The sequence below is a fragment of the Eutrema salsugineum genome, unplaced genomic scaffold, assembly GCF_000478725.1.
Source record: "Eutrema salsugineum unplaced genomic scaffold, Eutsalg1_0 scaffold_4, whole genome shotgun sequence".
NCBI classification, from domain to species: Eukaryota; Viridiplantae; Streptophyta; class Magnoliopsida; order Brassicales; family Brassicaceae; genus Eutrema; species Eutrema salsugineum.
In genome coordinates this window covers 3,456,080-3,469,147 of record NW_006256686.1, presented here as the reverse complement: position 1 = coordinate 3,469,147, position 13,068 = coordinate 3,456,080, and the positions used below count along the sequence as shown (strand labels likewise).

The window sequence follows — 13,068 nt, the reverse complement described above, 5'->3', positions numbered from 1 at the left end:
AGTTAGGCTCTGATACCAAATGTAAAAACAGGGATACCCAGATTTGTGCTATATCTATATGCTTGAGATAAGTAGCATCATAATAGGTGAGAAAGCATAAAGTAAGGAGACACAGAGTTTATTAACGGCGTTCAGTATTGAACCTACATCCCTGGGACCTCGTCCAGAGACAATCCACTAGAAAAAACTGTAAATTACAATTGTTATATGGTATCAATATACACCCGTGTTTACCACTCTTTTCTATATAGACTATGGAAACAGTAACAAGTCTAGCATGCCTGACTACAACCAGCAGCACTGGTACACCTATGTCTCTTCTGACAAGTGCTATTTCCATAGCAAACCCTCCAACAGATCTCTCCATCTGTCTGGTGTCTGGTGGGACGACGCCACACACACCATGTGCATCACACAATAGAACCCTTGCTGTCACCCCCTCGTCCTATTTAAACTCTTCACATGAAAACCCTAACTCACAAGCCCACGTCATCATCAGTCCATGACATGTAGTTAGCTTTTACATAAACAGAGGCCACATGACTTCACTTATGAGCTAGAAGCCTACGTAGCCCAAAGAAAGTGGCATACTACAGACCTATAGCATTGTGTAATGTCTACTACAAGATTATCTCTAAGTTATTGTCAAAACGATTGCAACCAGTTCTCCAAGACTTAATATCTGAGAACCAGTCTGCATTTGTACCTAAGAGAGCTATTTCTGACAACATCCTCATTACACATGAAGTCCTTCATTTTCTAAAGACATCACAAGCCGAGAAACATTGCCCAATGGCGGTGAAAACTGATATGTCTAAAGTCTATGATCAGCTAGAATGGTGTTTTATCCAGAAGGTGCTAATGCGAATGGGTTTTCACCCGAGATGGATAAACTGGGTTATGCAGTGCATATCTACAGTTACTTTCTCCTTCCTAATCAATGGTGCTTCAAGAGGATATATTAAACCTACAAGGAGAATTAGACAGGGAGATCCCTTGTCTCCATACCTGTTTATATTCTGTGGAGAAGTATTTTGAGGACTATGCCTAAAAGCCCAAGACGATGGAAAGCTTCAGGGGGTTAAAGTAGCTCGGGAGTGCCCTCGGGTTAAACATTTGCTGTTTGCCGATGATACAATGTTCTTTTTTAAGGTAAATATCCGATCCTGCACCGAACTTAAGAAACTCTTATCAGACAATGAAGAGGTCTCAGGGCAACTTGTAAACTACCAAAAATCCTCTATCTCATTTTCGAGGAAAACTCCTCAAGCCATTAAGGAGCAAATGCAGATGATCTTACAGATTGAGAATGAAGGAGGAGTATGAAGGAGGAAAACTCCTCAAGCCATTAAGGAGCAAACGGGATTTATTAACATCTATCGTTGATAAAATCAAACACAAGGCGGCAAACTGGTCGACTAAGATGCTATCAGGAGCAGGGAAGATGATTAGTGTCCTATCGGCCTTGCCCACTCATGCCATGACTTGTTTCAAGCTTCCACAATCCTTGTGCAATAGAATACAATCTGCGTTAACCAGATTTTGGTGGGACTCCTCTCCAGATCATCATAAAACAAGTTGGGTGGCCTGAAAGAAAATGGCCAAACTGAAACAGTTAGGAGGATTAGGATTTAAAGATATTAACATGTTTAATGATGCTTTACTGGAAAAGTTAAGATGGAGAATCTTACAGAACCCCACATGTCTCTTATCTAGAATCTTACTCGGCAAATGCTGTGGCGAATCCTCTTTTCTAAACTGCACAGCCCCTGACTCATCCTCGCATGGATTGAGAAGCATATTGACTGGAAGAGATCTTCTTTTGAACCAGCTAGGGTGGGCTGTGGGTGATGGGATATAAACGTCTGGTATGATGCCTGGCAGACCCTTCAGAACCGCAACGACCTATTGGACTGGTGCCAGAAAATCTTCAACACCTGCGTGTGGCCGATCTACTACACCCAAATTCAGCAACCTGGAACACAGATGATCGATCTAATACTCCCGGGCCACAAGCAGATGATCCTTTCCATACAACCTAGTCTACTAGGAGCGAGAGATAAAAGAATTTGGCTCAACCAACCTTCAGTAATACACTACAAAATCTGGATACTTGGCTGCTTCGGAGAGACAGGAAGAAATAATAAACCAGCCAAGAACTGATTGGTATAGAAGTATTTGGAGATTACCAACTGCCTCTAAAATTAAAACGTTCCTGTGGAAAGCAGTCCATGGAGCTTTACCTGTTGGAGAACAGCTGGCTATTCGCAATGTTGTAGATGTGATGGAGTGGAGTCCGTCCGACATCTCCTCTTTCATTGCTTTTACTAAAAAGGTATGCCCTTTCGTGGAGACTTTTGACTCCACACAGGTTCATGATGTGGTTTCAGGACTCTCAGAATCAAAAGCTCTTTACACTTTCCCCCCGATCGGATTAGGTCCAGGTGCTCTTGGCCCGTGGATCTGATGGACGCTGTGGGTATCTAGAAACCAAAGAATCTTCAGTAATAGATTCATGACAATCCAAGATACCATTACCCGAGCTCTACATGATGCGAGGGAATGGATTAATGGATAAGAGACACCTTTGACATCAGCTGCCCCAAGCCAGCTAATTATTTCTAAAAGTCTCCTTCCTGTAATTGAAGGGAGCACCATCTGCTGCACTGATGCAGCGTGGAGAGCCGATATTGAAGCGGCGGATCTGGACTGGACATTCCCGTCTCGCCGAGATCAAATCTCCAAATTCTCTGCAACTCGATATCATGTCCCCTCTGCAAGTATAGCGGAAGCTCTGGCGATAAGGGAAGTTATTCTCCATGCCTCCGCTATGAGGATTGATAGATTGATCCTGAACTCAGACTCGCAACCATCTCATGAGCAATCAACTCTCAAATCCCAATGTCGGCCTTACATGGAATTCTATGAGACATCAGGATCTCATCCTCTTTGTTTGTATCGATTCAATTTAGATTTATTCCAAGAGTGGATAATTGTATCGCTGATTCTGTAGCCAAATAGGCTCTCAGAGACCGTGTGTTTCACACTTAATTTAATATAAGTGGTTTTGTTCAAAAAATAAAGAGTGTGACACCCCGATTCCGCATTTTCTTTGCAAATCCAGACAGATCGGTCGTATTAACTTCTAACGTCCTAATTGTCTCTTCCAGTCTGTGGGCCCACACTGTCCAACGGTCGGTGCGTTATCTGAGAGGTTTGTAAGACTTGTTTACTGATCCTGTAATCAACACATGATGTTTTTCTGTACTATGTCTTCACTTCTCACGGTACCGTGGACTACTTTTCGGTAGATCACCCATCCACTTTTGAGATCTCTCAAGACCAGCGCCCGAAAAAAGATAAATGCACTTTGCTGACATAAATAGCCAAATCAATTCTTATAATCCTATCTGCATATACCTGAAATCGGGATCTTATAACTCTCCCTGATTTCCAAAGAATTCTTCCTCGAATAATCCCTAACTCACAGAGTGCTTACACACCTGGATCGTCATTTTAGACGGTGTGAGCCTACATGACTCCACACACATGGTTGGGTGTCGGTTCTGATACCACCTGTGATACACCAATCCCGAATTCTCTTTGAGGAACTAGATAGACCGGCCGTATCAACATCTAACGCCCCAACCACTCCTTTCAGTGAGTCCAATGTCCTTTCTTTAAGTCTGTGGGTCTACCACTGTCCGACGGTTGGTGCGTAATCCGAGAGGCTCTTAAGACTTGTTTACTGACCCCGCGATCATCACATGATCTTTCTCCGTGCTTTGTCCTTACTCGCATGGTACCGCAGATTACTTTTCGATAAGTCACCCATCTTGAGATTTTCCCAGCTTTGGCATCTTTAACTCTTGAGTTCTCTAAAGATTAGTGTTCGAAAAGATAAGTGCACTTTGATGACATAGGTAATCAAATCAATATAAGTCTCTCTGTATATACCAGAAATCGAAATGTTACAAAGAGAATATAAAGTACCTGATGTTTGATGAAAAATAAATTTGTTTCTGATGTGTAAAAAGTAGGTAAAAAATAAGGTGTATATTGAGCAAGCTGTAGTGTACCAGAGTCAACCTGGCATAGCTTTATATTCAAATTAGGTGAGTACCCGCTTGATGCGCGGATTTGTTTATGAAAACTTTTTAAAAAAAATAATTTTTTATAGTCTTTTTCAGTTTGCTTGTTCTATTATTTGACCATAATATATATTATTTATTGATACACAAAATAAATAATTACCTCATCAAAGTTTATATTTTTGTAATACTTTGATATATATATATATATATGTCCCTAGTTAAAAAATAAAACCTAATTATGTGATTTCTCAACAAAAATAAAAGGGAAATTGTTTAAATCGAACTTTGATTTGGGTTCCAGTGGGAAAAAAATAATAATATGTGATTCATAAGTTTCGATTTGAACCGTCATGAAGCTTTTCTTCCCATTTCTCTAGTGGATTCGGATGTAAATGTTCTCTTTCGTCTCTCATGTCTGTATATTTGGCTTCAGAAATCAAGAAATGGTTTCACTGCAACTGGAAGATAGTTGTCTACCTTGAAATCCTTGATTACTTCGAGCCAAGAAACTGGTCTTAAGTTGTTTTAATCTCTTTGTAAGAAATCATAATTGAGATCTAAACAATAAACAATCCAGAAGACAAAGCATACGCCGAAAGATTGCAGACTAAAATATTCAATGGAGTATAATATAGATAAAAAAAAATTCAAAACCCAGAATAAGAGATATTGAATGACTCTAAATAGAATACTGGATTATAAATAATAAAATACAGAATGACCCTAATCTACGAAAAGTAAACATATTATGCATAAAATTATTATGCATGCATGACAAACATATTTAGCGCGTCAGTTGGAATTATAAAAATCTTTGTGAAAAATAGCGAATAAAAAGGCAAGAATGGTACTTAATACCATGAAGCAAGCATTTATATCTATTGCACGGATTTCTTGGTGCAATCTCTAGGTCTTGTGATTTATATATAGTTGCTTGAACAGAGCCAAAACTTCAGTAGAATTTAGCAACTAAAACACATAAAAATGAAGAGATTTTTCAGAATTTATTTGCCTTACAAACGTTGTGATACAAAATCGTAATGACATTTTGTTCTTACTTCTAACCATTGTTTTCCACGTGCAGGCTCCCAAGCAGTTAGACCTCCATTTTTTATCTGCAGCAAGAGCGAATAAACATAAATTTTCTTGACAAAATTGAGGAGTTGCGCTCTATATATGGTATAAAGCTCATATGTAGAGAAAGTGATAGTAACAGACTCAAATAACTGTAAGAATTCTTTAAATTATCAGATCAAGTGAAGATGTCTTGCAGAAGTGAGAATTTTGAAGGTTTGAGAGAACCCTTCGGGTGACTTTACAAACATGTATTGTCGCATGTCCAAAGGGGCGTGGACAATCTCGGATAGAGATCATGGATGGCAAGATTCTGACTGCACAGCCGAAGGGTTCAAGCGAGGGCGGGCAAAATATCCGTTAGATTTGCTTTAATTTGTTATTCGTCTCGATTCGATCCGAAATATTTGGATCCGTAATTTTATGGAGCAAAACAAATATTAAAATTTAATATCCGTTAAAAATGGAGCATATCACAAATACATAAAAAAATAAAACGGATATTCGCTTCGCTCCAATATAAGTATATATGTATGTATAAATAGATAATAATTTATATAAACTATATAATTATTTTATATAGATATAATTTTTGTGAATTTTTGTTTATAAATATGATTATTATAAATATTAAAGCTTAATAAATTAAGAAAATTTTTGTTTTAAAGAAAATATTATCATTTTTTGCTAAATTTTGAAATTTTTGTATTTTTATTCTAAATATATTATTATTTAAATATTTTTATGGAGAGCAGATCAGATATCTGGCAAATATTCGGATTTTGGCGGATATCCGAAAAACGGATTTCTATATAATTACGGAGTGGATACACATAAAAAAATATTTATCCGGACGGAGGGGAGTGGCTCACTGATATCCTTAAAATCTAGGATATCCGCTCTGTGCCCACCCCTAGTTCGAGCTTTGCACAACTGAAATGAACTCTGTAACACGCAAGCATGTATAATGCCTTCAAAAGGATATTTTAAGCTTTTAGTTAGTTAGAATTAATTTATGAGTACTCCAAAATTTCTGCATAACGAATATAAGAGCTATATAGTTCCGTCTTCATAATGTATATCTTTCATTGCCACCAAAGAGCTTTTTCCCTATGCTTGTTAATGTTACATATGAGTCAACCCACCCTCCTATCATTTACCAGTATCAGTGCCCAAATAGGGAGCTCACACTGTTAATCGTGCACGAAGACGGGAGTGAAGGAGAATGGGTGGAAGACGAGATGGGTGCGGAAGGCGAGTGTACCCAGGAGGTGGCAGAAGTGGCGGAGTTGTCCCTGAGCTCGATGGTGGGTCTATCTACCCCACGCACCATCAAGCTCATCGGATCTATCAAAGGGGAGAGGATGGTTGTGTTAATAGACAGCGGCGCGACTCACAATTTCATTTCGGAGGGAGTGGTTCGCCGACTGGGTCTGAAAGAGGAGAGGACCAGGGGATTCGGAGTTATCACGGGGACAGGCATCACCGTACAAGGGAGGGGTGTATGTCATAATGTCGAGCTGTTGATGCAGGGCTTCTCACTGATTTCCAGTTTTCTTCCACTTGAGTTGGGAACGGCGGATGTAATCCTCGGGTGTCAGTGGCTGGAGACCATCGGCGACACCAAGGTAAACTGGAAATTACAGGTGATGAGGTTCAGGAGCGGAGGTCAGAAAGTGAAGTTGCAAGGAGACCCAAGTCTCTGTTGTTCCCCAGTCTCTCTGAAGGCGTTGTGGAGGGCTCTGGAGCAACAGGGCGAGGGTATGATCGTTGAGTATAGCGGGCTTCAGGCTCAGGAGGCGACCAAAGAGGTAGCTCCGAGATTTGCCTGCATTGTCGAGGAGTTTCCACAGGTGTTTGCGGAGCCACAGGGTCTTCCACCATCGAGAGGGAAGGAGCACTCGATCACCCTCGAGCCCGGCGCGAGACCTGAAGCATCCGACCATTCCGTTATCCGCACGTTCAGAAGGAGGAGATTGAGCGGCAGGTAGCGTCAATGCTCGCGGCGGGTATCATCAGGGACAGTGGAAGCCCCTTCTCGAGTCCATTCCTTCTCGTTAAGAAAAAGGATGGAAGCTGGAGGTTTTGCGTCGATTATCGCGCTTTGAACAAGACGACGGTGCTCGATAATTACCCTATCCCCATGATCGATCAACTGCTAGATGAGTTGCAGGGAGCAGTGATATTTTCGAAGCTCGATCTAAAATCCGGGTACCATCAGATCCTGGTAAAAGCCGAAGACGTTCAAAAGACAGCGTTTAGGACCCACGACGGCCACTACGAGTTTCTCGTCATGCCGTTCGGTCTTTCAAACGCGCCCGCGACCTTCCAGTCGCTAATGAACGACATCTTCCGCCAGTACCTAAGCAAGTTCATCTTGGTGTTTTTCGACAACATTCTTGTCTACAGTCGGTCGGAAGCAGAACATGAACGCCACTTGCGAATGGCACTTCAGACACTGCTGCAGCATAAGCTCTACGCCAACAGAAAGAAGTGCCACTTCGGGAGTCAGGAGATTGAATACCTGGGGCATGTGATATCAGCTCAGGGGGTGGCGGCGGATGACAGCAAAATCAAAGCCATGGTGGATTGGCCGACCCCAAAGAATGTGAAGGAGCTTCGGGGATTTCTGGGACTGACAGGATATTACAGGAAATTCGTCCAAGGATACGGCCTTATCGCGAAACCACTAACCGAGTTGCTGCGCAAGGATCAGTTTCGATGGGGAAATGAGGCTGAGATTGCGTTTGGCCAACTCAAGAAGGCGATGACCACCGTCCCTGTACTCGCATTGCCAGATTTCACTGCCCTCTTCGTGGTGGAGTCGGATGCATCTGGTGTAGGATTGGGGGCGGTATTGATGCAGACCAACGCCCAATCGCCTACTACAGCCAAGCTCTCACGGACAGACAGCGGTTGAAGTCTGTGTACGAACGAGAGCTGATGGCAATCGTTTTTGCCATTCAAAAATGGCGACATTACCTGCTCGGGCGCAAATTCCTGGTTAGGACAGACCAAAAGAGTCTGAAATTCTTACTGGAACAACGCGAATTCAACCTAGAGTACCAGAGGTGGCTGACAAAGATACTCGGGTTTGATTTCGACATCCAATACAAGCCAGGTTTGGAAAATAAGGCGGCTGATGCATTGTCAAGGCGCGAGATAGCGTCGGAGTTGTTTGCTCTATCGGTGCCAGAAGCAATACAGCTTGAGGAGATATGTCGGGAGGTGAACTGTGATCAGGAGCTGCAGAAGCTGATCACCGAGCTCAAGCAAGATGCTTCCACCCATCCCGACTATACCATTGTTCAAGGGCGTCTGTTACGCTAGGGGAAGCTCGTGTTGCCACAGACGTCGGGGATCGTTGGTCTAATCTTACAGGAGTTTCACGATGGAAAGAGTGGAGGTCATGGAGGGGTATTGAAAACGCAGAAACGTATTGGAGATTTTTTCTATTGGCTGGGAATGATGACGGACATTCGCAGGTACGTGGCGTCCTGTAACACATGTCAGAGGCACAAATACTCGACGTTAGCTCCAGGAGGGTTGCTACAGCCGTTGCCAGTCCCGTCTGCTCTCTGGGAAGATCTGTCGATGGACTTTGTGGAGGGTTTTCCGAAGTCGGACGGTCTTAACGCAGTGTTAGTCGTCGTTGACCGTCTCTCCAAGTACGTGCACTACATCGGGCTTACCCATCCGTTCACTGCCGTGGAGGTCGCGTTGGTATTTGTGCAGGAGATTGTACGGCTGCACGGGTTCCCAAAAACGATTGTCTCTGACAGGGATCAGATCTTTACTTGTGGCTTTTGGAAGGAGTTGTTCCGACTGGCGGGTACCAACTTGTGCTTCAGTACAGCGTACCACCCCCAGTCGGACGGGCAGACAGAGGTCACGAACCGAGGGCTTGAGACATTGTTACGGTGTTTTGCGAGTGAGAAGCCTCGCGTGTGGGCTCGTTATCTACCTTGGGCGGAGCTGTGCTATAACTCTTCGTTCCATTCAGCGATACAGATGTCCCCGTTCAAAGCGGTTTATGGTAGAGAAGCCCCCACACTGATCAAATACGAGAACGGGTCTACGTCTAATGCTGATTTGTAGACTCGCCTGAGGGACAGGGATGCCACAATCGCCCTCCTCCAGCAACACATCAACAAAGCTCAGCAAGTAATGAAAAGACGGGTCGATGAGCATCGACGTGAAGTAGAGTTTGCGGTGGGAGATAAGGTTTTCTTGAAGATGCGGCCCTATCGTCAGCGATCCCTGGCTCGCCGAGTTAATGAGAAGTTGGCAGCTCGTTTCTATGGTCCGTTCGAGGTGGAAGCAAGGATAGGTGTCGTGGCTTATCGACTGAAGCTTCCACCTGACGCGAAGATACACCCGACATTCCATTGTCCCAACTCAAACTGGCTCAAGGGGACACGGTGGTACCCGTCTCGATCCCACCACAGTTGACTGCAAAAGGGGAAATGGTGGTCGAGCCCGAGAAGATAGGTGGTACTCGCGTCAATGCCATCACGGGTCAAGCTGAAGTGCTGGTGAAATGGAAAAACTTGCCTGAACATGATAGCTCATGGGAGTGGAAGCAGAGCATCCAGAGGCAGTATCCACACTTCGACCTTGAAGACAAGGTCAATTTCGAACCGCCGGGTAATGTTACATATGAGTCAACCCACCCTCCTATAATTTACCAGTATCAGAGGAAAGGGAAAACCCAACGGGCCTGAGAGAGTCTCGGCCTTCTTTCGTTCGGCCTTTCTTCTAGAAGTCACCAGGAGGAGATCGCTCATAGTACGAGCTACGTCAGGAAACACATCACGTGCTCTTGCTACCTATCGTTATTTGCTTTTGCTATTTAGGGAGGGATTCTGTTAGGATTTGCTTCATCGAGTAATTTGATTAAAAGTGTAAGGGGAGGTGAGAGACTCCGTATTAATTCTCTCAACCTTTGTGAACTCGTTTAATCATTGGAATACAATATCCCTTTTCCTTTGTTTTATCCGACATCCGACGTTTACAGTTTTTCTCGTAACAGTTAAATGGCCAGTATGTATGAAACGGCTCAGTGAGTAAAGGCAGTCCCATATAATATCTTGAATCTGTGGATGGGGACAGTAGGTATCTTCCTGTGGATAAAAGTGGAAAGTTGATGGAGTTAAAAGTCACAGAGCTTAGATATAGATGGAATAGAGCAAACATTATTGAGATATAAGACTGAACAGAGAAACAAAGAGACAAGCTCTTCCCAGAGGAAGTCATAATGAAATCACGTTTCTCTATCAAAAGTTTTATGTGAAATTTCTCTTCCTAAAAACTTTATTTAAGGGACAGACAATGATCGATCCTACCTTAGCACATAGATGGCCTCCTCTATTTCGGTTTATTTTCGCATAAGGCTGAAAGACTATTTCTTCCCGTGGTTTCAGAATAAGAGGAATTATTAGACAAACTAAATGTCTTCCCACAAATATAAGACATAGGCATGTGAACCAGCCGGCAGTAACACCACATTTTTGCTGCAGATAAACAATGTCAGAAGTTCAGAAGTGACGATGCAATTTCAAGAGCTTAAGAATTGAATGATGTTTAGACCCATGTGAAAAGATCTAGACAACGTACACGTGACAATTCATTGAAATCAATTATTATAACTCTAAATTCCAACTATAGTAAAATATCTATAAAAAAAACATCGATTATTCTTCACTAATGGCTCACTATCTTTCCTAGCAAAATGAATGTTGGAATATACAAAGAAATGGCAGTAGGCGGCACACGGCAAAGCAGCTATTAAGGATGAAAACTAAACAGATCAAGATCATCAAAAATGTCGAGCAACAGATAAATCAGAGAGTTAGATTATAAATCGAATATCACCTCAGTTTCATTGTATCTGCTGGCAGTGCAGATTTCATCAAAAAGTTCTCCTGCAGCATACCATCACAGTAGCAGGATGAGTAGGTTCACAGTAATTTGGAACAAAATAATGCCTTTTCACAAAGAAGATCTTGAGCAATATTAAAGTGACAGGAAAAAACACTTGCCTCCTTAAACTGAATGATATTAGGGTGCTGAAGTGATATGTGATTGCCGATCTCTCTAGCCACGTTCTCACAAATGTCAACAAAACATGAAATGAAAGAACTCCCTTTACTTAGCAGAAAAATTTCAACTGAAATGCCAATATAAGTCATGCCTCTAAACTGAAATTTGTGCATAGAACATCATTCACTTTGGTTCGTAAAAGGTCAAAAGAATTTCTGCATTAAACAGTCGAGAAGCTCGTAGAGTATTGCCAAGATTTTTAAAAAATTCATGGAAGATACATACTATTAATGAAATGTTTTCTATTGCATTCTGGTTTGTCGATATGAGTTTAATTCGATTGCATATAATAAGAATTATTATAAGAATACAGATGAAGTGAATGGGCTTACCAGCAACGATAATTCTTCACCAATTGGCGAAATCCTCACTTCTCCGAATGTGGTATTGGTACGCGTAGTGTGAACCAATTTCATCAGACGCTCTTCAAAAACATAGCTTTGTCCTCTCACACTCTCAACGTTGGTGCCGTTAATCTCTTTCTGGAAGCCCAAATCTTCGTGAATTGTTTATCAACAAGTTAATGTTTTCAGATTACAGATGCTATTCATAAGAGTTAAGTTACAAAGAGATTGTGTTAGCACAGGTCTCATACTCATGCTAAGATTAAGCCCTACAGAATAATGAACTAACTTGAGAGATGTGGTCAGTTAATTTTACCATCAAGTTAGCTGAGAAAGAAACGTATTGATATCATTCTCATTGCATTTTGTTTCACAAAACCCTTTTCACTTCAAAGTAGCTTGTCTTATTCATAATTCATAATTATACAGGTATAAGAAGGAATACATGCTGAAAGCCTAACCTAATCAGTATTAGCCAGCTAAGATCAGTTAATCCTCTAGCATAAAATACTCATTATAGATCTCCCTTTCTAGATCAGTGGATCATCGTCCTTCTTTTCCCAGGGAGATTGTAATTCACATTCATTTATATGGATAAAATAGAGACTACCGAAATGCACTTGTGAATTTGTAATTACCACAATAAACCCCAGGTTAGTGAACAATTTGCATAGAGGTTTGTATTTATATTCCATTAACCTAGCTTTTAAGGCAGAAGAAGACCAAAGACAATAAAATAAAGACACGACGAGAAGCAAAACAAAAAAATGACCTCATAAGTGTGTGCTTTGGTACTTTATTCCATCAAGCTAGTCCTTAGTGCAGTGTTCAGTCACGTTTTCCTTCTCAGTCAATACACATGGAAGATGTTAGAAATACGTATTAAGAATAGACGAGAACCAGACTTTTGCATCAAAGAGAGGTAAATAGGAAGAGTTACCTCCGGTTAATATAAGTGACTTGGTTTGAAGTAAATTATAAGAATTAACACAAAAAGAGAAGAAAAATCTTTGCTTTGAAATATCTTTTGTTCTTTCGTCTTTTTGTTTTATCTTTGAAGAATGTCTATTAACACCTAATATTGACAAAGTTTTGTTGATAATCACGATGAACTTTGCATCATACCTTTTTTGGAGTAGCGTCCTCGCAACCATGTAAATCATGCTTCACCTTTACAATGTTCTGTGCTATGATCCAGGCAAAGCAAGCAAGTCGTGGGTCGTCCATAAATGGCATCTGAATTGTAATGAGCTCGGTCTAAAACACATCCTATGTTGGCTCTAGAGAAAATCGTGTGTGCTAAGAGTTTGTGCACAACTCTCACTGCTGGATGAGTAAGAAGAGCTGACTTGGATCTCCCGCTATCATAGACTCCATGACCCATCTCTCTCCACAAGTTAAAATCGGGTTCATCTTCAAGGTAAATTCTATCAGTGTATGGAAGCTTAAAAGCT

At 41.6% G+C, this 13,068-nt stretch overlaps 1 protein-coding gene across 1 annotated transcript; it reads right to left on the bottom strand.

The window, feature by feature from the left end:
- Window positions 1–10,350: 10,350 nt before the first annotated feature.
- Window positions 10,351–12,317, bottom strand: LOC18013951. The gene is made up of 4 exons (XM_024153773.1): window positions 11,603–12,317; window positions 11,210–11,368; window positions 11,043–11,092; window positions 10,351–10,681 (listed from the first exon to the last, which is right to left on the bottom strand). The coding sequence occupies exons 1-4, from the start codon at window positions 11,684–11,686 to the stop codon at window positions 10,615–10,617; spliced, it is 360 nt and encodes a 119-aa protein (XP_024009541.1). The 5' UTR covers window positions 11,687–12,317; the 3' UTR covers window positions 10,351–10,614.
- Between the last annotated feature and the right edge of the window lie 751 nt (window positions 12,318–13,068).

Coding starts and splice junctions, on each gene's coding strand:
- LOC18013951 (XM_024153773.1), bottom strand. CDS start 11,686: ATGAAATTGGTTCACACTACGCGTACCAATACCACATTCGGAGAAGTG. Junction 11,369..11,602: donor GTGAAGAATTATCGTTGCTG/GTAAGCCCATTC, acceptor CACAAATTTCAG/TTTAGAGGCATGACTTATAT. Junction 10,682..11,042: donor GCAGATACAATGAAACTGAG/GTGATATTCGAT, acceptor GTTTATCTGCAG/CAAAAATGTGGTGTTACTGC.